Source organism: Olea europaea, chromosome 3 (assembly GCF_002742605.1).
Source record: "Olea europaea var. sylvestris chromosome 3, O_europaea_v1, whole genome shotgun sequence".
Taxonomy (NCBI): Eukaryota; Viridiplantae; Streptophyta; class Magnoliopsida; order Lamiales; family Oleaceae; genus Olea; species Olea europaea.
Window position 1 is genome coordinate 8380248 of NC_036239.1, and position 23535 is coordinate 8403782.

The window sequence follows — 23535 nt, forward strand, 5'->3', positions numbered from 1 at the left end:
AAATGGGAAGTTCTGTTACCTTGAACCGTTCAAATTTCTTTCATAACCATCACCACTAAAAGCTCTTGTAATACCATCTAAAGTATTATGTTCCCAGATCTGATGCTGGCCAGCCATGGCCAGGTAAATAACTTCATTCACAGGATCAAAGCAAAGATCCCAGGGCGAATTGAGGAGCTGAAATATCACAAGGAAGTGTAAAGATATTTACGTATTTTTTCCACAGCCTAATCAATTTGCTTAGATGGAAAGATTCTGCTTATTCTAATTTCTAACTACATAATAAGCATGCTATCCTCCATTGAGAAGTTTCCCATATATTTAGAACATTTGATGCCATGGGTCTATTCTTAAACTTTTTACGCTCTAAATCTTGCCTGAGTGGATCCTGATCTGCCACCTTTGTAGTCAGAACCTTTGGTTCCATTTCCAGAGAGTGTTTGCACCATCTCGTTAACAAAATCAATCATCCTACAGTCATAGAAATTTAATACATTAACAAGATACGACTATATTATTGTCCCATAATAAAGCTAATTCTATCTATTCTTTTGACTACTTTGACCTTCTCAAGATTACTCAAGTTGGAAACTAATGCAATGAAGGACGGAAAACACTATCACGATGGTTCTCTTAATGTTATAAAGGAAGGAAGAAAATATTTTGATATATATATATATATATATATGCAGTTAGTTAACATCTTAAACTTTTAGATCACGAGGTCAACGTAGTATAAAAGCAAATTAGCTAACTAAAGTCCCGAGTTCAAGTCTCTCCAACGCTCATTTATGAAAATTCAACTTGTTAGGCCTTTGATTAACAAATAATCCAGCTTACACATAAGAGGGTGTATTGAAGTGTAGATTCGTTTCTCTGACAACTTAAGTGTTTACATGAGGTGGTTCAACAATATTAAATGGGCAGAAAACAAATAAATAATAACATTAACAGATCACTCAAAAAATGCCTTGCACTGAACTACTAAAATGTTGGTAATCACTATAAAGCGTGTTCTTTAATAAGGTGAAATTTCTAGTACAAAATAGAAGTATTTGAAACGAGTAATAGAAAATCAATTACGCATACATTTTTCTTTTAATCAAGTATCCAATCCATTTTTTTCAATCCAATCTAGATAATTGTTACCTCAAAGCATGGTTTTCAGTGTCTGCTACATACAGGAGATTTTTTTTCGCATTGTAAGCGAGACCCTACAAAAACATAAATACGCTAATTTATTTTGTTTTATAAGTAGCAGACCATGAATAATTGAATGCACCAAGGGGGAAAAAAATATAATAGGCACACTCTTCCGAGAAAATGGTCATAAGCCATGAAAAAGTATTAAGAAGAAAAATATTACCTGTGGCCGATTGAACATGGCATCATCAAAACTACCATCACGAAAACCCTCTTCTCCAGTGCTCCCAATTTGCATTATGAAGTTCCCATCAAGGTCAGTGACAACCTGGGCTCCATAAATAACAAAATTAGTTATCCATATCTGCTTAACCTTAAAAAACCAAGACAACATACTTTTACTAACACTAAACGGGTAAAACATGTGCAAATGTACCATACTAATCAAGACACAACACTTGTTTAAAGATAGCTTTGGAAATTGAAAGGATTCTGTGAAATATCAACTTAGTAATATAATAATTAGAAATTTGATGGAATTTTCCACTAAAAATTTAGAAGTTGGAAAGACTTTACAGAAAGACGGTCTGAAAATTTTCTTAGATAGCTACTGGAAGAGGATTGAGATAATCCAATATTTGGATGGAAATTGGCATAACTCCTTAATCAGGCTGAGTCCTAAATATATTTATATCCCAAAATAAATGCAGCAAAACATATCTCAACAACGTGTTGCGGGGGAAGGGGGGGGGGGTGAATAGGGAGAGGGGACCTACTATTCGGTTATGGTTGCTATCTGAAATGAACAGCCGGTTGTTGAGGATGTCGACCTCCAGCTTACCAGGAAATTTCAAAGGGGATGTCAGCAAGCGAAGATCATTCTCTTTTTCCAACCGCAAGGGAATAGGTCTGCTATCCAATAAGGGGGGGGGGGGGGGGTGAATAGGGAGAGGGGACCTACTATTCGGTTATGGTTGCTATCTGAAATGAACAGCCGGTTGTTGAGGATGTCGACCTCCAGCTTACCAGGAAATTTCAAAGGGGATGTCAGCAAGCGAAGATCATTCTCTTTTTCCAACCGCAAGGGAATAGGTCTGCTATCCAATAATTTCTTTCTACCATAGAAGAGAAGAGCTGCTTCGATCAAATTGTCAAGATCCTTGGAAAAAATCACACAAATTATTCGAAACAATTTTTCAGTTCTTGACCACATGATAAGAATTTTAGTAATTTCAAGCTCTGTAAGTAAGATGCAATAGGCCATTGACAATGGGAAGAAAGAAGGAAATTTTTCTTCCAAAAAGCACAAAAATGAGACAATGAGAATGTTAGTCTAAATTTAATGCTAACAAGAAAACATACTTTCATCAGAGAAGTCCTCTTAGACATCTTATAGTTTCACATTTGAATATGTATAAATTGGCTGCGAGGTAGGTATACACAAATTTTTATTTGTCAAGGGTTTGACAAAGCCCCACTCAGGCCAGGGGTTGGAAATGAGTTGGAATGGTCTGGTCAAGCCCGAAAACCACAGATATTTTTCTGTTAACAGACTGTTCTGATTCTCTAGCTGATGCGGTCCATTTCATGTGCTGAAGAAACGTGAAACCAGACCCTTTCATTGAACTGTGATTAGGTGGGGCAGTTTTAGCCGAACCAGCAAATGAAACTTCCTTTGATTTTTTGGAAATTAACCCAAAAATTCTGAGGAAAAAAAGAGTCAGCCTAAAACAACATGATTCAGTCTTTCTCAAAACCTCTTTGGAAACCCTTAGGGCTAAATGGTTGATACAAAACTAAAATAGTTTAAAAGTTGTATACATCAATTGAAGGGGTAATGAAAAAGCATTATAATGGACTACGTACACACATGCACAACATGTAATACGCACATGTGGGCAGAAACAATTGTCCTTTACGTTACATTGTACCCCCTCCTCAAGACAACCACCATCACCAATTATCCTTACTGATGTCGACAGTGTCAGTCATCTGCTTTTACACGGCCTGCTCTGATACTATGTGAATTCAAAGAAATTCTTTATTCTCTTTTTTTGAATAATTACATTCTAACTACATCCTTTTATAGCATACACATAAAGGTTAAATAAGGAAAAACAATATTCCTAAATCAATCCAAATTTCTCCTAAAATTTTCCTAATTACAAGAATTATAATTTTCCTAAATTGAAAATGCTAATAAGAAAAGTTGGAATATTACACATAATCGGGATTTCAACAGTTGATTATGTGATTATCACACAATCTTTCCTTTTAAAGTTATTTATAGCCTATAAATAGGATCTTTTACTTTGTAATAGAAATACAAGCTCATTATATACAATTTATAATAATGTAATATGGTATCAAAGCGGGTGTAACTTTATTTTGGGTTAAATTTGTAAGTTTTTGTTCTCCGGCTAGTGGCCTCATGCTGCTCGTCCGATCAAGTTTTCTTGTTTTGATTAAATACCCGAGTCTAGTAAAAAAACTTCTTTATTCTGTCCAGCCAAGTCTTTTTTGTTTTTGATTTAATATGAATTCTGAATTTAAATTAATTCAAATCCTGTTAAATGTTGGCTATTCTTGTTGCTTCCTTCTTGGAGAGTGGATTTTTGAGAAAATCGAGAATTATCATGCTACTTTATCGAATTTATTCCCCTCACATTTGTTGTTATAGCCTCCTCGTGTGCTAGGGTTCCTGTTTCATCAGTATTTCCTTTATCTACAAGTGTAGTATGGGTACTATCCATGAATTTTTGGAGTGCTATTATTAAACACGATCATCTTTGCTTATCTGATTATTAAAGCCATTTGAGGATCTTGTTTTGACCTTGTTCATTATACTTGTGGGCTTCTCCTTCAACTCTTGGTGATGGCTTGATAGACATACAAGCAATTTTGAAGTATCATTCGATTCTTGGAAGAGGAAGATCATTGGATCAATTTAATTTTCAAACTCAATTTGATTGTCACTATGCCATATTGAGTTTGAGGGAGGGTGTTGAAGATATGAAAAGATTATACGGAATAATCTCTATGATTATTTTCCCAATTGTATGAGATTATTTTCCTTAATAGTCGATTGTCTGATTTTCAAACAAATTTTCCTTTTAAAGTTATTTATAGCCCTATAAATAGGGTCTGTTACTTCATAAGAAATACAAGTTTATTATATACAATTTATAATATTCTAACAACCAACAATCCCAATTCATATTTTATCACATACAAAGCATCACCACAACCATAATTTATCTGTCTGAATATGGAAGAGATAGAAAAGAGGAAAAGAACGAAAAGGAGAAAAAGAGAAGGAAAAGGTGAAAAGAAATAGAAGCCAAACAGAGGTGTGGGTGAAAATTCTCCAAAAGGGAACCAAAAGAAAGGGGGGAACGGAAAAAAAGAAAATAAAAAGTAGGACAAGAATAGGGTGGCAGTTCAGGCCGCTAAGTTCAGTTGAAGCCCAAGTCCTGATTGGCTCTGACTGAGCCAGGACAGTTTGGTCCAGGGAATTGTACAGGCCTGATCCAGTAAATCCAACAACCCAGTTTGGACCATAACTGTTTATCAGTTAGTGATTGGTCTGGCCTCCTTGCTTGAGACCAGTTTTTTGTTCCCTACGACTGATCCAGGCAGTTGAGACTGAAAATGTCCTGTTTGCCACCCCTAACTTACATATCTGGCAAATTCTAATTAATTCATGTATATTCACTGGAATTTAGTTCAACTTGTACTAACTAAAAGATAAGTAGACCTATACACGCAATGCGAAAAAAGAAATAAGCTTGAAGACTTGGTAAATTCAATAGAACCAGAAAGCATCATGAAGTTTTAAGTATATAATCTGAGGTGAGGTTGACATCATATGAGGAGAACAATTAGTGATCTAGAAAATAAATCAAACAAAAAAGAGAGAAGAAATTCCACAGAACCTAACATATGATTAGTTTAACAAGGTAAGGGTTACAAGTTCAAAAAGTTGAAAAAGAAAGAAAAAGGAAAATCAATACAACTAGAGTACGAAAAAGGAAATCTATATAGAATTGAGTACCTTTCGGCGACCTTCACCAGATATTTGTGCAATCAGCTTTCCATTTGGCCCAACAACGGCAAATGTAGGCCATGAATTTATACCCAACTCTCGCCATAAATACATATCACCATCATTGACAACCTAGGAATAAGAAAGTTAGAAGCAGAATGACTAACAATAATTCTTCAAGAATTTATCCTTTTATTTTTAATGCAATTTTTTTGGTATGTGCATCTAGATGTATGTGTGTGTTTGTCAATACCCCTGCTGGTCATTCATATGATCAGCTTATCAGCAAAGACATCCATCTTAAAATGCTATCAGTTAAAATCTCCTAGATTGCCAACTTTATATTTTGAGGGGTGGGATCAGAGCCATCATTAGAAGTATGGTCCTTTTGACCTACCACGATGACTTCGAGCTCTTGTACAAATAGGATATGGACTACCCGGCATTATGGGTTGTTAGTTTGATTCTCACTTGCTCTTTTTGTATAGGATTTAGTACTTCCCCTCTTATTCCTTTCATTCATATGTTGCGTCTTTTTGCTCTAGGTAGGTCAGGTTTATACCCCCCTTCGTCTTGTTCTCGTGAGTTTGATCACGACTTTATAATATGTTTGGGGAATTCAAACCCCCATCAACCTTCCCTAGAGAAGCCTAAAAACCCACTCGTGTTGGTGTTTTGCTTAAAAAATAAAAATATTTTGTTAGAAGATTTTTCAAATAAATCTAATGATCAAGTCCAAAAGTATATTACAATTTCCATACAATACGTGTGAATAAAAGCGAGCAGAATGTAACATAGGTCCCAATATAGTTTTGGAGGTCAAATATTTGGGATGGATGGTGACTCAGGATTGAAAAGGAGGAAAACAACTATGGTAAAAATAAAAAATAAAAAATAAAATAAAATAAATTGTGTTAGAGAAGGCTGAACACATTGGTGTACATAAGTATATCAGTCACCGTACATGTTTCATGCAGCTAAACTAAAACATGCAATATAAAATAAACACCGACTGGGAAAAAATTGTATTAGAGAAGGCTGAACACATTGGTGTACATAATTATTTCAGTCACCATACAAGTTGTTTCATGCAGCTAAACTAAAACACGCAATATAAAATAATGATAATTATATGCAATATAAAATAATGATAATTATATAAACCATGATTCTCCAATTAATAATACTGAAGCTAAATCATATAAATCTATATCATTTGTTCATTCCATTTTAAATCAAGAGACCATTGCACCTCTAACTTGCAAGTCCATCATTAAAAAAATAATAAAAAAATATTTAAGAATTTTCTGAAGACACTTAGTGCATGCATAGGAATCAAGGTTACTTTAAATATCATGCAAAAAGAAGCAATTGTAAACTATTGAGCCATAGTCATTCAAGTACTGAAATTTCTTTCCGTGTTAAAATTAAAGCTTTAATAAATTAGATAAATTAGATATTCTACAAACTCTCGTCCACCGTTTTTATTTGTTCATAATTTAATTTGTTTTAGGGGCTTTTTTAATTTACTAGCTGAATATTATTTGGAAATTTAGCTGTCTTTTGAAGTAGGGAGCTAAATGGGAATATATTAGCTTTCATTTTCAATGTTGGAGGTTCTTGAAGAACTAACTATATTGCAATTTTTTATTTTTTTATTTTATTTTTTTTGGATACTTGCTATTGATCTATGATATATTGGAATGTTTGTGATGCATAGTGGCAGGAACTCATTCTTGAGTTATTCAGTCAACAGGTATGCATCTCAGGAAAGCGGTCATTACTTCCTCTAGGCACCCAACCTTTGATGTGTCAAACGCTGATTCACATACCCATCCAATAGTATCAAAATTGACAGTCACATTCTCAAGATTAATAAAGTTTTGGCATGAACTGACACCAACATATATGACTGATGGACTTCCTTTGCATATTCCTTTACCATTCTTTCCCTCTCTGTCACCAACTGCACCAACTTGGGCAAAGCTGATCTTATATCAGCATATTATATGTTAAAGAAAAGGTTCTGCAATTTACTTACCGGATGAGAGATGCCATATCGTAGTACTGCATTGCGAATGGCTTCCAAGTCTTTCTCATTGTCAAACTTTGCAGAATGCACCCCTATAACAACAAACTGGGCAAAATAGCCACATATTAATTCATTGCAATGTCAGGTAAATTTTACATATATGGGCACCCAAATAAATGACTATCATATGGTAGAGTTCCATGTTATCACAAAGCAATGTGTATGACGAGAACCGATAAGTACATTTTACACACTTATTTAGGCTACTATTCCCGCTCTAGTGGAGATTGCTTGCTTTCTCGATGGGAATTGGTAATACCGCCCTTTGAAAGGGGTTTCCATGAATATTAATGATTTAAAAGCTCTTCCCGAAAGAGCCACAAAACATGGATAATTGTTGACAAATATATTGGAATATGGCTTAATTCTATATAAATTATGTTTCACAGGACAACATTAATGAATATGGTGGAATTTAGTAATAAAAATAATAATAAATAAAACTAAAATGGAAGAAAATCAAAGCTCAGGGACCAAAGTGCAAATAGCCGAAAGATGACCTTGGAGAAGAAACAAAGATGTGGAAGAGTCGAAAATCAATTGAGCGAAGGAATGAAGTATAGGAAGAAATGAGAAAACGGAGTTTGGGGACTAAATTTTCTTCTATCATAGTCGAAAACCAATTGAGCGAAGCAATGAAGTATAGGAAGAAGCGAGAAAAGGGATCAAAAAATGAGAAAACGGAGTCTGGGGACTAAAAAGCAAAATTTGAATTTTCTTCTATCATATGCGATTGCATTGTATAGTTATCCATGCAGTCGCATGGTTAGCTTCCGGGAATTCCAGGTTTAAATTAATTGAACTATGTTATAGCATGAGATTGTACTATGATATAACATAGTACATTTTCAGAGGAAAAATTATGGTTTCCTTGTTGACCCTAACTTTTATGGAAATGATATTTGGGAAATCTTTTAAAGACCTAGGGCCTTTCCAAAAGTAGTTATCACGCATTACAACACACTGAAGAGCATAGAAGATGGCAAGGAACAAGATGAGAGATTCTACAACATCAAGATCCAATCAAGATTCATAATTTGGGTGGTGTCTACTCAATATTTTTTTTTTGGACATTGAATGATTTATATGATTATCTTTCCTCCACATTTATTGTGCACAGTAGTTGTGTAAAGATGGTGGCTTATTTTATGCATTTGAAAGAAGTGAAATAGGCTCGACATCTTATAAATCATCATAAGGTCCGATAGAGGATACAATATACCGCTATGCTTTATGTGAATTTTTAAATGTTCATAAAAATTTATGCAATTATGTATGTTCGCATCCGTCATAGAAATATAGTTGGGTCATATGTAAGAGTAAGTTTGACATTACTCGAGAGAGATTATTGAATAAAAAAGGAACATTGATTCGTCAAAATTCAATCGTATTGTCAAAGTGTAAAACTAAGGTTATAAAGGATTATTGAATGGGAATTCGCGATCCTAGTGCGTTTTTCATTTATTAGAACACATCAATTTGCATTAGGCATAGTTTACATTTAGATTAGTTAATTTAAGCATATTGCATAAATAGATTATTTTAAGTATAATTTCGTCACAAACAAACACATCACATTATTATTATTTTGGTTTAAGATCGCGATAATTAAAATCGAACTAAATCAATTTCTGTGGGATGATATTTGGACTGAAATCCACTTAATTACTTGTTAACGAACCATACACTTGCGAAAGTTTCAAATCGAAAGACCATGAACAAGAACTCCAATATTTACACTATTTTGTGTGAGCTTATATAATACTGCTCCTCATGATATGACTGTGGTTCTCATTTGTTTTCATTTGATTTTTCAAACACAAATAATGAGAGATTTGTCCAAAGAGCCAATAACTTTGAAACTGAGTTTTCATTTATCTGTTGGGGGCAACATAGTAGCATTAAAAAACAAAAAAGTAAAGAATGGTGGTGGTTGGATTGGTGATGCAGAATTAGGCAAATAGCCATGGATTACATGTTGAGGTTTGGATAAATGTTGAGGTTTGGATAAAGATCAAGAGAATTAAGATTACCACAACCCAGTTCAACTTCTCCATACCTTGTGTTACATTGAAACACTAGCAAATATTCAAAAACAGAAACTATAGAATAAACCTTGATTATCTAGTTGGCAATGCTTAATGTTTTCTCATGACGATAAGGAAGAGTGTTGGAACCATTAATATTAAAATTAGATTAGACCAGTCGATTCAACCAGATAATTGGGAATTAGACCGAAATCAAGTCAAATCATAGAGTATTAACTGCTTATTAGAAAAAAGAATAAAATAACTAGTAAGCCTGACGATTAAACCTTAAACCGCTGAACTGGCCACTATTTTTCAGTTCTTAATTAAAAAGGGACAAAAGCTCAAATATTTTTTTTTTACTAAGTCCACGCGCACAGCTAATTTCACTGCCCATCTTCTTGACCTTTCAAACCATTTACCACAGCCATTTTATAAGGTTTTTTTTTTTCTCTCTCTCTCTCTCATCCTAACAATCAATATTTGCGCTATCGGTCAAGCAAGCTATTGGTCATGCATGAGTATTTAGCCTTTCAAGATGGTTCTTGCTGATTCACGCGGGACTCCACGTCCCATGCTACTTGGGTCAAAGTGTAAGTAAGTTGATGATGCTTTCGACTACTAGACTTTTGCCGGGCTCTACATTCGCTGTGCTTGTATTACTCTCCCCAATGTTCGAATTAATCACCCAGCAAGAAAGAACAAGCAGGTAATTAAAACCATTTTTTCAATATCTAGCAAATCCTTATATAAGAAACCCATGTGGACATGTTCCCCATCTACAGAAAGCAATACTAACATATCCCAAAGAGTAAAAAAATTTGACAACTATTTCTTCAGGTGTTTATAGGTTGAAATATTGTGAAAAAATGTTCACATGAAAAGATAAGGTCACAGCATTAATCAATTTGATAATGCATACACAGAAAATCTCACTTAAAGAATTCAAAAATTACATAATAGCAGCTTGATGATGTTTAGCATCAAAAGTTCCAAATAAGGAAATAGGAGCTTACTGGCATATCTTTATATTTTTTCTCCAAAAACTCTAGGTCTGGCAATACGTGCATACAATTTATGCAGCAGTAGGTCCAGAAGTCGAGAAGAACCACCTTTCCTTTCAAATCCTGTCCAATCAAAAGGTTATAACCATTAAGGAGTGTTAGCTAGCTGAAGCTTCTCTCCAATATATAATAACCACAAACAAACAATAAGCACACAAAGTAAACAGAAATGAGGATTTAATTTAGCGTTGAACACTCAATGGTCCCTTGGGTGTAATCCATCTTACCATATATGAAGCATGGGCTACGCAACTAAACCATTAAAGGGGAATACCTTAGAAACCTGAGCCATTTTTCCAATTTATTTGCTGGTATAACAAATTTGAAAGCTCAACATAATTCAAATAATAGTACATAATCATTAGTTCGCCTTGCATGCATAAGCTAATGAAAACCAAAAAGGACATACAAGATAACAGAAGTCAGTAAAATAGGAACATGGACCCATGTTAACAAACATTGTTTTTACCCGGCGTAATTGAAGGGGAGCTGTATTCAACCAGTCAAGTTTAGAAGGAAACTCTGGTACAATTGTCGCATTCCCCCTGCAACAAAGCATAATATCAATTATTAAATGCCCCCCGACAAAAAATATGTAAAAATAATAAAATGTCATTTATACGTGCATTTTGACATATGAGCTGAGCATTTTGATTTATATCTCAAATTTATATAGTAGGTATATTATTTTGCTGCTGAGAATGGATATCAAGCAAATATTTAATCAATTTCGTGGCATGCCATTCACTTAGTAATTTAACAGTTCTTTGGTTAAGTAAAGCCCCAAAAAAAATTCATAGAATAGAATTTAATTATTCTAGATGCTATATTTTATATTTTGGAAATTTTGGGGGACTAAAGTAACATAATTGTTAATTCAATTTTATTTGGGTCAAATATTTAGATTTCAACAAATCGTAGATAAGCATATCAATATTGAACCCGTTGGATAGCTTGTAATTAATCATACATTTTAGGCTCGAGAAAAAGTTTAGTTTGGATAAGCGAAGCTCAAGTTATTGAAGTTGAAAGACTCTACTTTGATATGTTAGTGCTTTAGGTTTAGATATTAATAAAATTTCCCATGGGCTCCATGTATTGCATTCTTAGGATTGAGGAAATATTTTAATATAAGTATTATATTATTTTTGTCGTGATTTAAAATAAAATTTATGTTTTAATAACTTATGGAGCCACGAGTAGGAGATGTTAAGATTTGTTACCATTTTATATTATTTTATTACTTTTTTCTTTGACTTATTTAAGTGTTGCAGCCACACGTAGTGATCACATTTTGATAAAATTTCATTGAAATTCTGTTTTGATTTGATATGCTCAATAGCAATTCTAATATTCAAAATCTATACATATCAAAATTCCTGGTCCTACACGTTCCCCACTTGACACCAACTCTTTATAGGCAAGGTTATTATTGCCCATAAATGGTATAAAAGCTTAGGTAGAAAATAAAGTTTGATACGCGACTTGTGGATTTTGTCTTTCAAAAATTTATTTTATCTAACGAGGTAGGATAATGAGATGCAGTTGTTTTTTATCCCGTTTAAATTATTTTTTCGTGTTGTCGAACTATTATACTTATGAAAGTTAAAGATATGATATAGTCATCCAATACCAAAGATATGATATGTATTAAACTCTTATTGGTCTCTAAAAATATGATGACGGTATGATAGTTTTTACACGTGATTTAAATATTTTTTTCTGGATTGCACTATTATTTTCGTGTTGAGTATTCTCATGTACTCATCCTTTACCCCTATTCCTCATAGGTTAGAACGAGTCGTTGGTTAGCGCATGAGAGGGTGCAGTCGTGGTGCCAGGATTTATGGGATTCAATTAAATAATCTGGTGTAACAAGACATTTTTATTTTAAGCATTATCTTAGTTTATTTCATAAGGATTTTGTTCTATTTGGAAATTTAAGACATGATTTATTGGGTTATAAATTTCAATCCGTGTTAAGCTATATTAGTGGAATTAACATTTTATTATTTATCTAATAAATGTGACATGCATGGTTTTTAGTATTTATTTGGAATATATTTTATTTGGTTACGAGTTTCTTCTATTAATTAATTTGTGCTCGTTAATTTCATGTGCTTACAATTGAAATAAATAAATTTGGTAGTGGTTTAAACTTTAGAATTTGGGTCGTTACAAGTTAAGTGATTATCCACCAACCAGTGTATTTGTGATATTTGGCATAAGTGTGAACCTCCACTACTAGGTTTCCATGGTGGAGATAATAATACAAGTTGGTGTACTTCATCATCTGGTATTTCACAAACAGCCCCTATCCCACTCAAAGATCACTTTCCCTTTTCAGCAAGTGCATAAAATCAAGACAGGAGAAATAAATTTACCTTTTCTCTAGATCAGCTATGTAGTTTGTAAATTGTTGAATTCTAATGAAACGAGAATCTTCTGCAACAACAAAAATATAACATATTGCATTAAAGAAAGTTGAATTGGTTCTACAGACATAAGTTATGGCAGTTATGATGAGTCAATATTCTAGTAGAACGAATATGTTATAGACCATAAAAATGGAAAAGAAAGATGCATTAATTGAAGTCATTTACAATAAAGAGCAACATGAGGCATCCTTGTAAATTTAAGACCTTTATCCTGTCCAAACGGAGGGCTGCTGGCTCCAAACAACAAATTCCAGATAGCTTTAGGAGATGCATATTGCATTACCTGCAAAGACAAAGCAGCATCCAGAGACATTTTATAGTTAAAATGAAGGAAGAAAGGGTGGATGTGATAATCAATTGTGAATATGCTTCTTTTCCAACATATATTTTCACCATATTCTTTATACCTTCCAGTTTGCTATGGTAAAAAGAAGGCAAGAGATAGCAATTCCCAAACTTCCATATCTCAAAATATCTCGCCGAGAACCCTGCAACCTGTCAATATATCACTTAAATGCAATTTCAAGCAAAGTTATTCCTGACAGCACTTAGTTGATCTTAAATTAGCACGGTTCAACAACAGTAAAGTTATTTCTGCTACATAATTATTTAATTAAATCTTCAAAATAAATGAAAGTATAACATTAAGAGAAAGAAATAGATAGAACAAATGAACAAATGAAAAAAGAAAAACTTTCAACTAGGTAGCATCACAAAGTCAAGTGCATAGCGGATGCAATAATAATATGCAATACCTACAGGCATGGAATCAGGAGAGTTGCTCCACTGTGTACAAAGCGAAAACTTCCAGTTATTAAACAATCATATATCCATGTCAATACTAATACTCTTGTTACATAAATATTTTGCATGCCAATTCTCCAAAATGACTGCAAATGTAGAAATTGCAAAAATTGCCATTACCGTTCACCAAACAAATTAGTCAACTATTTCAGGCAAGTGAAGGTTAACTTGCAGGAATAAAAAAATTTATGATCATGACACAAGTAAAACTGTGACTTAAAGAAATATAAACAAGATTGTGTTGAAGAAAATAGATCCAGGTTCTTTGATTTGTATGCTCTTGACCAATAAAAATAATATCGTACTATAAACAATAAAGCGATCAACTAATAGGACTTCATTTGGAATGCAGTTAAAATTGGAAATTTATGGATTAATCATGGTAAAAGATGCAATGTTGCAGCACAAAAAAGATAAGTATCAATAGTTGTCTCCGAGCCATAGGTAGGAGCGGTCTAAATATGGGTTCTATACGCTCCTGAAATGAAGGATTAACAACTATAAGCAATAATAATCTTGATGAAACAGAACTAATAAAGATTCAACAGAAGACAAAGTTCTCTCTCATAGATCGGCACTTCCCCGCTCAACAATAATAATAATAATATACAACAGTCGATATCTTTTGCTTGAAAGTAAGAATAGATAAGATTGAGAAAACAGTAGATATAAAAGAAAGTATTTGACAAAAAGTAATTCTTAGTTTTTTTCTGATCTATGCAGAATCCTCAATGTTAATCAGAAAATGAGGGAAAAGATTGCATTAGATGAAAAAAAATTGCTGTCAAACTTTATAGTGGTTAAGTCACCTGTATTGGATTGGATGGAAAAAAATATAGCTTACAAAAAGCAGAACATTATAAAATGCGACATATTAGGTTAATGGCGAAACATTTTGCTTAGATGAAATTCTGATTATGTAACAGATACAAAACAATTTTCCTGCCACTGGACGTGTTTTGCGATGAAAAGAACTAGTATCTGCATACAACAAAATCATCTGAAAGTAGCCACAAATCCATTCAATAGTATTTACCAGAGAGATTATTATTCCCAAAGTGCACAGAATCCAGATGACTAAAAGTTAAAAATTTAATCTTCTTAAAAAAGAAACAACTTGAGAATAATTTCTAAACAAAATAAAATTAATGAAACCTACAGAAATATAGAAAAGTAGGAAGTTCCTAGATATAATTAGAACATTAAACTGGAACATTCTGTAAATAAAGTCATTCTTACCCTCCAAAGGAGAAGTCTAAAGCTCTTGGAGAATTATCCTGCAATGAACTACTGTCTCTATAGTTGGAATTCAGGGAACCTTGTGCAGAATCACTGATAGACTGTGATAACTGCATCTTTGCATCTGCAATGGTTTGTTATTATTAGACCTTCATTGCAACAGAATACTACATATCAACCAGTATCCACTAAATAAAAAGGCCAGTTCACCACAACAAGATTTAGCCCTGCTTTCCTTAGGAAAGCCAGAGTCTATACTACAGAAAAAATAAAAGTACAAGGCAAACAATAAATCAGCACAATGAAACAAACCTTCAAATACATATAACATTCATTACAAGAGATGTCTTGGTTCCCAAAATAACATGAAGTGTAACTTCACAAACTACATTACTGATGATACAAAAAGGGATTATATTATAATTCCAGAGCTACATACTATGCCAACTAGAGCCACCATTGATGATATCATCTAGTGATATTTTGCCTATCTCTTTTCTGATAAGTGATGGACCAGCTTCCGTCAAAATATCTTCTGATAATGTTGTCGTTACAGCTATACATCTGCAAGCAGCGCAAAATGAGGAAGCTATTAAGTCAACTAAAACAGAATCATAAAAGACAAGACAGACGACAAAACAGGCAGTAGAATGTTTCCAGTTGTCGAAATTTTCAAAGAGAGAACAATCATGGAAAAAAAACAGCAGTGCATAGTTATTTGAAGAGAAAAAGGGAGAAAGGACAAAATGCAGTTCAAATAATATAAATCAGCTAACTAGTAGTAGAAGAAATGCAATTTATAAACAGATCAAAAATAGGACTTAGAGATTTAATAAATGCACTCAAAAATTTTATAAGATGAAACTTGATGAATTATACAAAGAGAAGTTTAGCAATGAAATGCTATTCAAAGAATATGAAATCCAGTAAAATCAAAAGGAGAGCTCAACCTAAGGAACACATGTCATTCACCAGAGTTGAGAGAGAGGACAAGGGTACGAAAGAGCAACTCACAATCATTGGAGAGAGAAAAGAAACGGAAGCTGTGCTATTAAAGTAAACAATAATATGAAAACAATTGAGTAATTGGTACTTAACAAAAAGAGTACAAAATCTGGACAAGAGGTAAGCAAAAATATAGAATTAACGAAGTAATCATACATCAAACAGAGAATTTCCAACTGAAGACAGCAAAATAGATTGTAGATATCCTAATAAACCTAATATGATTACAGTCATTACCTCATGTTTGCTGATTTGGCAGCTTCTACTCCAGCTAATGCATCTTCGATCACAATACACTGCAACTTATGCTGTAAATATACAAATCAACAGCAACAAAAAGAACAACACAAAACCTTCCAATAGCACACCTCACTAGGGGGAACATTCAAATTCATTGAAGCGGCTAAAAATATATCAGGAGCAGGTTTCAAGTTTTCAAATGCATCCGCAGACACAACTGCATCAAACCTGATGATGCGAGAAGAGAAATTTAACATCAATACAGAATAAAGTAAACTATCTTTTATAGGAGACATAGACCCCATCAATTTATTAAAAGAAATGCTAGCAGCTTCAACTTTATATGTAAAGAAATGTGAATTCATTAATTATAGAAGCAATTGCCAAGAGGATAAGGAATATTTTAATATTAATAAAATAACAAAAGTCAAGGATAACATATCTTTTCAACTAAAAATAATTAAAGAAAAGGGTAAGCCCTCGAACTTCTTGCTTCTAGAAATCCATATGATGCTCAAAAGCATAGCTCTATCCAATTACTTTGAAACTTATATTCTTTCTTTCATCAAAAATCTTGTTGCTTTTCTCTGTACAAATCACCCAAACCACCACCTTTCACATACTTACGCCCATCTTGCCCATACCAAAGTTAATTAGCTTTCAAGGAATAAATCAAAAAATACACTATAGTCTCTTTCAGCATCAAGATGTAAAAAATAAGCAAGCGGTAGAGTCTAGATCCTTGTACCCTTCTCACACCATGAATAGGGAGAGAGAAGTATCTATGATCCCTTTATAGACATAGCACTCCATAAGAAGGGTGAGGGGGTGGAAGAGAAATGACATATATTCACCCAATTTACAAGCACAACTTTTTCAATTAAGTACTAGTTATAGAATACTTGGAAGGGACACAAGACTTTAAAATAAAACTGATGGGAGAAAGATAGGGTAGTTTGACAAATCAGAAAAGTATAGAAGAATGAGTTACAGCAAAGGAAACAAGGAATTCAAGGATGGCCATCCAAGAGGGCAAAGGTAAACTATCCCTCTAATTATGTTAGTGAAAATTCCCATTGTTTAATTGCAGCTAGAGGTTTCAGAATATTCCTTGCGCTAAGCGTCACTGTCCCATTTTCAGAGAGTGAACCAAAAAATCTTAATGATTTCAGACCATTTCATTCAATAACTGCAGTACGGAATGTTGTCCTGTGTCTACCATCTCATCTAAAATATTCAGTTGTTAAAGAAGGACTATTAATGTTCAATTAAATCTTCTCCTCAACACATCTAATTTCATCTTTTTTATCAAATGTCTGATGCATGCAAAACATCGGTAATGGCAAGACTTGAACTTAGCTCATTTGCCTGGATTGATACTATAACACCCCATACCCCGATGCCTGTACTTAATTGTAAGAGTTTAGAAGTTTAGGGGACCTATTTGCAATTTCCAAAATTTGAGCTTCGGACCATCTACGGTATCCGATTTTTCTTGTCCAAGTAGAAAAGGAAATATTTTGTTATTTTATGCAGTTCCTTAAGTTTTGCATAAATTATTAATCCATTCACTAATATGCTTATTAGGAGTTATTCTCACCCCCTTTACGTTTCCTCCTTTTAGGTAACTAAGGTTTGAGTAGATTGGAATGTGGATGCCGCAAGAGGTAGTGGAATATGATTGAGACTTATTTTAATTAAGTTTATTTTTATGTTCATTAAGGGATATAATGATTTCTTTCAAGTTAACACTATTTTCTATTAAGTTATAAATATGGGTGAACTTTAATTTAATCCTTCAAATTTATTATTTTATGATTATTACTCAATTAGTTATACATTTTTCTCACCCCAAGTAATTACGGTATAGGCATCACAAATACTATGTCAATCATCTCATCTGAAATCTTAAGTTGTTAGCGAGGGACAACATGTATCCTAAAAAATGTCTTCCACATCCTGCATCAAAAAAATGTTGCATTCATGATTTATTATAATTTTGCATATGCACATGCATATATACATGTAGACACATGCATGTGCTTTAAGGAATAAATTATGGGTGAGATTTCCATCTGCAAAAGTGCAAAATTGTCAAAGGGAGCTTCAGAAAAAAACTATAACTGATACAACCTATACTCGTCGAACTTAGCTAACACGGTCAGTTTTTCATCAGAGATGTTAATTATTAGGAGAAATATTTATTGAAATTTCAGTTCCCGGACTCATCCATCACAGAAATGCCGATTCAACACATGTAAAGGTCAATCCATGGTAGTAATCCTTCATATTAAGATTTTGATTATATTTTTTTTCACAATACAGTATAGTGAATGAAAATGCAAACATTTTTTAGTGTATTTTAACACTAAGTGAGCTTCTACCAACTTTATAAATTATACTGGAAAGCAGCACTGGAAACCAATTAAAAGTAGGAATTATAGCAATGTGGGTAGTTATTATCATTCCCACCTTAATATCTCAGTCACAAGGCCTGCTTGTGAAGCAACCGAAGTTGATGAATGCTTCAAGTATAAATTGATAAATATGCAAACAGAAATTATAGGCTTCTATGGCTGGCTGGCAAATTTGGTATACACAAATATTAAGAAGAAATGAAGGATTACTGAAATATTCGAAACTATTTTTTTATAAGATGACAACAACAAATGTAACACTAGCTTACATTGATAAAGGCAAACCAGCAGCTGCTAAATTTGCTTCAACCTTGATGCGATCAGCACTGGATGCAACAGCAACTTTGAGACCATTACTCTTACACTGTTCATTATAAATAGATAAAACTATTAATCTAGCAGAAAAATGAAATTTTAAGTCTTTATTTTGCCTGTATACCTCTGTTACAAGTTCCAAGGCACCAGGGAAACCTATGCCAGAATTTGGTTTCGCATACTGCAAAATGAAAATTGAACAACTTTAAGGTTCAATTATCTAACGGAGAAATTAGCAATTGGAATACACAGTGGACGTTATTAAGAAACAGATAAATGGATACAACAAAAAAGACATAACCTTATCCAAGTATATCTCAAAAAATCTCTTCTTTGCCTCCTCAGGATTGAATTCCTTAACACCCTTCACAGAAGCAACCCCTCCTAAAAAATTGGCTTCTCCTGTTCCATTTTTAGGATAATTATGCATGCAGATAAGAAAGAGGATAAAAGAAAAACAGAGGTTAGTAGTAGGAAGGAAAAAGAAAAGGAAAAAAAGGAATGATACATCCCAATGTTTGCCTCCGATTAATATGTATGAACGACAATTTAAGGGAGTCGAAATTTAAATGTATAAGCTGCCTCTGAGATGGACTGGATTTTAAACTGTAAGCTTCAGAGAGCAGTAAACTTAAAAGATACACTATGGATTCTGATAAAAGAAACAATATTAAGACTAAGAAACAAGTAAAGACTTCTTTAAAATGTCCAGAACCATTTTAGCCTAAGGCTGTACCTTACATAGGATAGATTATGGAACTTTGGATGGATTGAGAAACTGGCTGAAGCTAGCTTTAAAGCACACTTGTTGTCTCAGTTTACAGGGGACTAATGAGAGATCTTTCTTAAGGTCACCAAGTGGCAAGGGCTCTACTAGCTATGGAGTTTCTGCAACACATCCAGATTTACTGGTGGGAAGTTTCTTAAACATATTATCTTAATAATAAATAAGGTCTCTAATGACTGAGCAATACAGCATTATACGACAAGAAAGTTGTTAGCAGATTGCCTCTTCAAAGGAATCCTGAAAACGGGAAAATATCAGCTATCGCATGCTGATTTAACCATCTTCAAGTCTGGAGTAAATGAGATGAAGAAGATAGAATTTAAGAGAAACTCGCAAAACACTTTTCATTAGGCATTCAATGTCAATGAAAAGCATTACAGATAATGAAGGAAGCAATGGAAAAGTAAATTCCATATTGGCCGTTGACCTTGTTAGGTTCATTGTAGACTGAATGCATCCAGGACCAAAAAACAAAATCCCACAGGAAGCCCCGTATAGGGATTTGTGGTGTTTGGTGTCTTCCATGTGCATAAAGAAGCACCATCTTTCCTCAACCTTTGCTGAAAATTTTTAGGAACCATGACCGTCAACGAAAATGCTGGCCTTAGAGTTTGTGTGTAGTGATTCGGATAGAAAGGCTTTCAGTTGGATTTGGAGAAATCACAACACTGCTATCTGATTTTGCTGGTGTATATATTGTGGTCCGAATTCTAAGAAGACCATCAGTGATGGCTGGAATGTATTAGTAATGAAGGCTAAGAACTGTAGAAAAGGGCACCCATAGAACAATAGAGTAGGCTAACACCATCACACAAGTTGCAATATATTCTTTGGTTATATTAATTATAGACATTGAACTGTATATATAGGAAACAAATATGAAAATAGTTTCTGCTTATATTCTTCAGAGACAATGCAATGTGAATATAGAAAACAATCAGCAGGCTACATTAAATTTGTGCTGATAAAGTTATCAAACGGGGAAAAAACTTCGAGAAATTCTACATACAATTTTAGGATATAATTCCAATTTATGGAATCAAGACTATATTCATCAATAATTTGAAATCTTCAACAGATGAAAATGATAAGTAGTACCAAATTGAAAAATTTATATCTTAAATTATCTAAATTAAAATTGTCGCAAAAGATAAGGAAAGTCATTTCATTTTGGAATTATTATCTGCATTGCCAGTGTATCTTTACAAAAGCATATTTGACATATTGCCACATCAGACAAAATCCCATTCCATCCTGAAATAGTCACTGATAAGCAGAAATTGGATTACAATGCAAAATAATGAGGTTCTGGTAAAATATTCGTATTTTTAGTGTATGAAATTCACTCTTTCTTTTGTGAAAAAACAAAAATCTTTTGTAATACAGATTCACACACCCCCTCCCCGTCCCGCTCCCCCCAATCAAAAAAACAAAATTTCAAGATTGTTAGAGGTCTCAATCCCCGCTTGTTTGCATATGTGGTTCAGGAACATGGATTTGCAAGTAAACCAGTCCCAATCTCAGAATTTTGTTCATGCCTCTATGTATCCAATCTGTGTAAAGTATGCAAACATATACTTGCCTACTATCATAAACAACCAAACAGGTGACGATTTTAACATCAACAAATTAATGAACCTCTAAAGATGAAATAATCGAGAATAATGGATAATTTTACCTGTGCCCATGAAAGGCACAAAGTCCTCAACAGTTACTTGTACTCCCATTTCAGCAAACACGTCAACGGCAGCCATTCTAGAAAGCTCTTCACTGTTGCACAGCACTCCATCCATGTCGAATAACACTGCCGAAACCTTCCCCCACTCGCTGCAAGTTTCTGGGACATTCTTTTCCTCCAATTTAACGCACGCCTTTGTTGTAACTCCCCTTCGAGAAAACACACTGTTACCATTCGATGGCCATTGAAAACACAGATAACTTGAATTTGCGTTCGAGAAAAACAATTTTTTTAGCTGGGTTTTTGAAAAGCAAGTGGAACATGGTGGCGATAACAGTCTCAAGGACATTCTCTGAGAGTTGGAGGGGAGGGGAGGACGGAGGTCACCAAATCTATTCTTGCTTTGTGTTCGAGTGGCGGGGAAGGAGTTTCAGTTATTATTGGATCTTATATGACAATAGTACCCTTTTTATGTGTTGATAAATTGGGAGAATGGATATTGGTGGGTCCACATTTGTGGAATTGAGAGAGGGAGAAAAAGTTGCTTCTTCTGGTCATTACTTTTCTTTTTTTCTATTTTTGTGGAGGATATTAATCAGACAGCCAATAAGTAATTGGATGATAATTTTGGCCTTTTATGTTAAAAATATAGTTTATTTTTTTCCCATTTTCACTTGCATTATAATGATCAAATTTTTCTAAATACCAATAAAAACTGACCCGGGCATCAGAAAGGGTCGAACCGAAATTGGACCAAATGACAAATTAAATAAATAAATACACAAATAAACTATAAAATATCAAAACTGTAATAGATTTTTAAATTTCAGTTTTCTCATTGAAAGTAAACATAATACATTTGTTAATTTTATTTATTATAGTAATTTATTTTATAGCCTCAAAAACTAACAATTAAAATGTCCAAAATATTTTTGCTTTGTTCAAATTGAAAATTATAATCTTATTGGGTTAATGATTTGTTAATGAAAATAATGAAGAAAATTAGTAAACACTTAGAATTGACAATTGATTAGTATCTCACATTCGAAAATTACTACAACACTAGAAAAAGAGTCTCCTTTAAAAATGAGTTGGTATCCCACATTGGAATGTTACTAAAACATTGAAAGAAGTATCTCCTTTAAAAAGGAGCCAAAGGAGAATCATCTGTATAAAAAAGTTATTTGGATCTTCAATTGTGATGAGTGACCAATTAAGATAGTTAAAAAATTTTGTGGAAAAAACTAGAAAAATTTTGGTTGGTTTTTCAGTTCAAGATTAAATCTGCGAGGTTGATGGTTTATTTGTTAGTTCTTTATTTTTCAGTTAATGACCGAGTGTCGAACCGAATTAAAGGTCGAATCACGATTTTTTCAGTTGAATTCCGATCGGAAGCATCTCCAAGAGACTTAATAAATATGAGGTATTTTCTAGTTTAAAGAGGCAACCCTTATAATCATTCTCCAAATTTTTTTTAAAATTTAGAGAGGAGGTTTGATTCTAGAGATTTGGAACACTAGACTCACTCTCTATAATTAAATGTATTCAAAATATCAGTATTTTCAATATAAAAAAATAATATAATAATCTAGAGAAAAAGTTAATTAAAAATAAAAGTAAAGAAAAATAATAAATATTTTTCAAGAGTGACAAAAGTATGTGTTAAATATAATAAATTATAGAATATGCTATTTAAAAATAGAAAGTCTTTTGGAGATTTTCTTACGTTAGATATGTTAATGGAGAAATTTTACATTATTTTAATATAAAAGTACGAAATAACCTACAAAGGCTTTTATTTTTCATTTTGATTATTTATTTAGAACTTATTTGCACTTTTTCGAAAAATTCAAAACTATAAAAGGCACTAGGCACTCCCATGGTTCACAAGAAGGAAAATGATTCATCCTTTGTTGCACCTAGCACCAGAGAGAGAGAGCTTTTTTTATCGATGAATAATGGATTAACAAAGCTCTTGACATTGCTTTTTTTTTTCCCCTCTCATTTCTTATCAGTGAGCTTGTACTCTTTTACTCTGAATCTATTCGTTTGTATCAAATTGCTTATAGAATCAAATCACGTTCCATAAGATCATATATCAGCTATACATCCTCCTTGCATTTACGACGGAGAAGTCGCCAATACCATATGTTGGGACCAGGTGGAAACGTAATGCAAGAATTGAGATTTAATGGACACCAATTTAAAATATAAATACAAGATCGTAAAATACCACGAACA

General features: G+C 33.3%; 1 protein-coding gene across 5 annotated transcripts in view; it reads right to left on the reverse strand.

Annotated features, from left to right (window-relative positions):
• The window catches only part of LOC111384942 (protein SUPPRESSOR OF QUENCHING 1, chloroplastic), a 28668-nt gene extending 6920 nt beyond the window's left edge, over positions 1–21748 (reverse strand). For 3 of the 5 annotated variants that reach the window (XR_002700982.1, XR_002700983.1, XM_023009293.1), the window contains exons 1-20: positions 21295–21748; positions 19131–19231; positions 18954–19010; positions 18784–18878; positions 16226–16325; positions 16095–16153; positions 15292–15416; positions 14853–14976; positions 13217–13304; positions 12975–13092; positions 12756–12813; positions 10841–10916; positions 10324–10434; positions 7230–7325; positions 5198–5320; positions 2105–2302; positions 1367–1471; positions 1150–1214; positions 378–471; positions 20–177 (exon numbers count right to left, since the gene is read on the reverse strand). Coding sequence is in view for 3 of the 5 variants with exons in the window: in XM_023009293.1 (XP_022865061.1) it covers positions 20–177; positions 378–471; positions 1150–1214; positions 1367–1471; positions 2105–2302; positions 5198–5320; positions 7230–7325; positions 10324–10434; positions 10841–10916; positions 12756–12813; positions 12975–13092; positions 13217–13304; positions 14853–14976; positions 15292–15416; positions 16095–16153; positions 16226–16325; positions 18784–18878; positions 18954–19010; positions 19131–19231; positions 21295–21643 (2300 nt within the window). In the remaining 2 variants the exon portion in view is untranslated. Of the gene's footprint in view, positions 1–19; positions 178–377; positions 472–1149; positions 1215–1366; positions 1472–2104; positions 2303–5197; positions 5321–7229; positions 7326–10323; positions 10435–10840; positions 10917–12755; positions 12817–12974; positions 13093–13216; positions 13305–14852; positions 14977–15291; positions 15417–16094; positions 16154–16225; positions 16326–18783; positions 18879–18953; positions 19011–19130; positions 19232–21294 lie in introns of all 5 variants that reach the window. The other 2 variants (XM_023009305.1, XM_023009298.1) reach the window with 2 other exon arrangements.
• Between the last annotated feature and the right edge of the window lie 1787 nt (positions 21749–23535).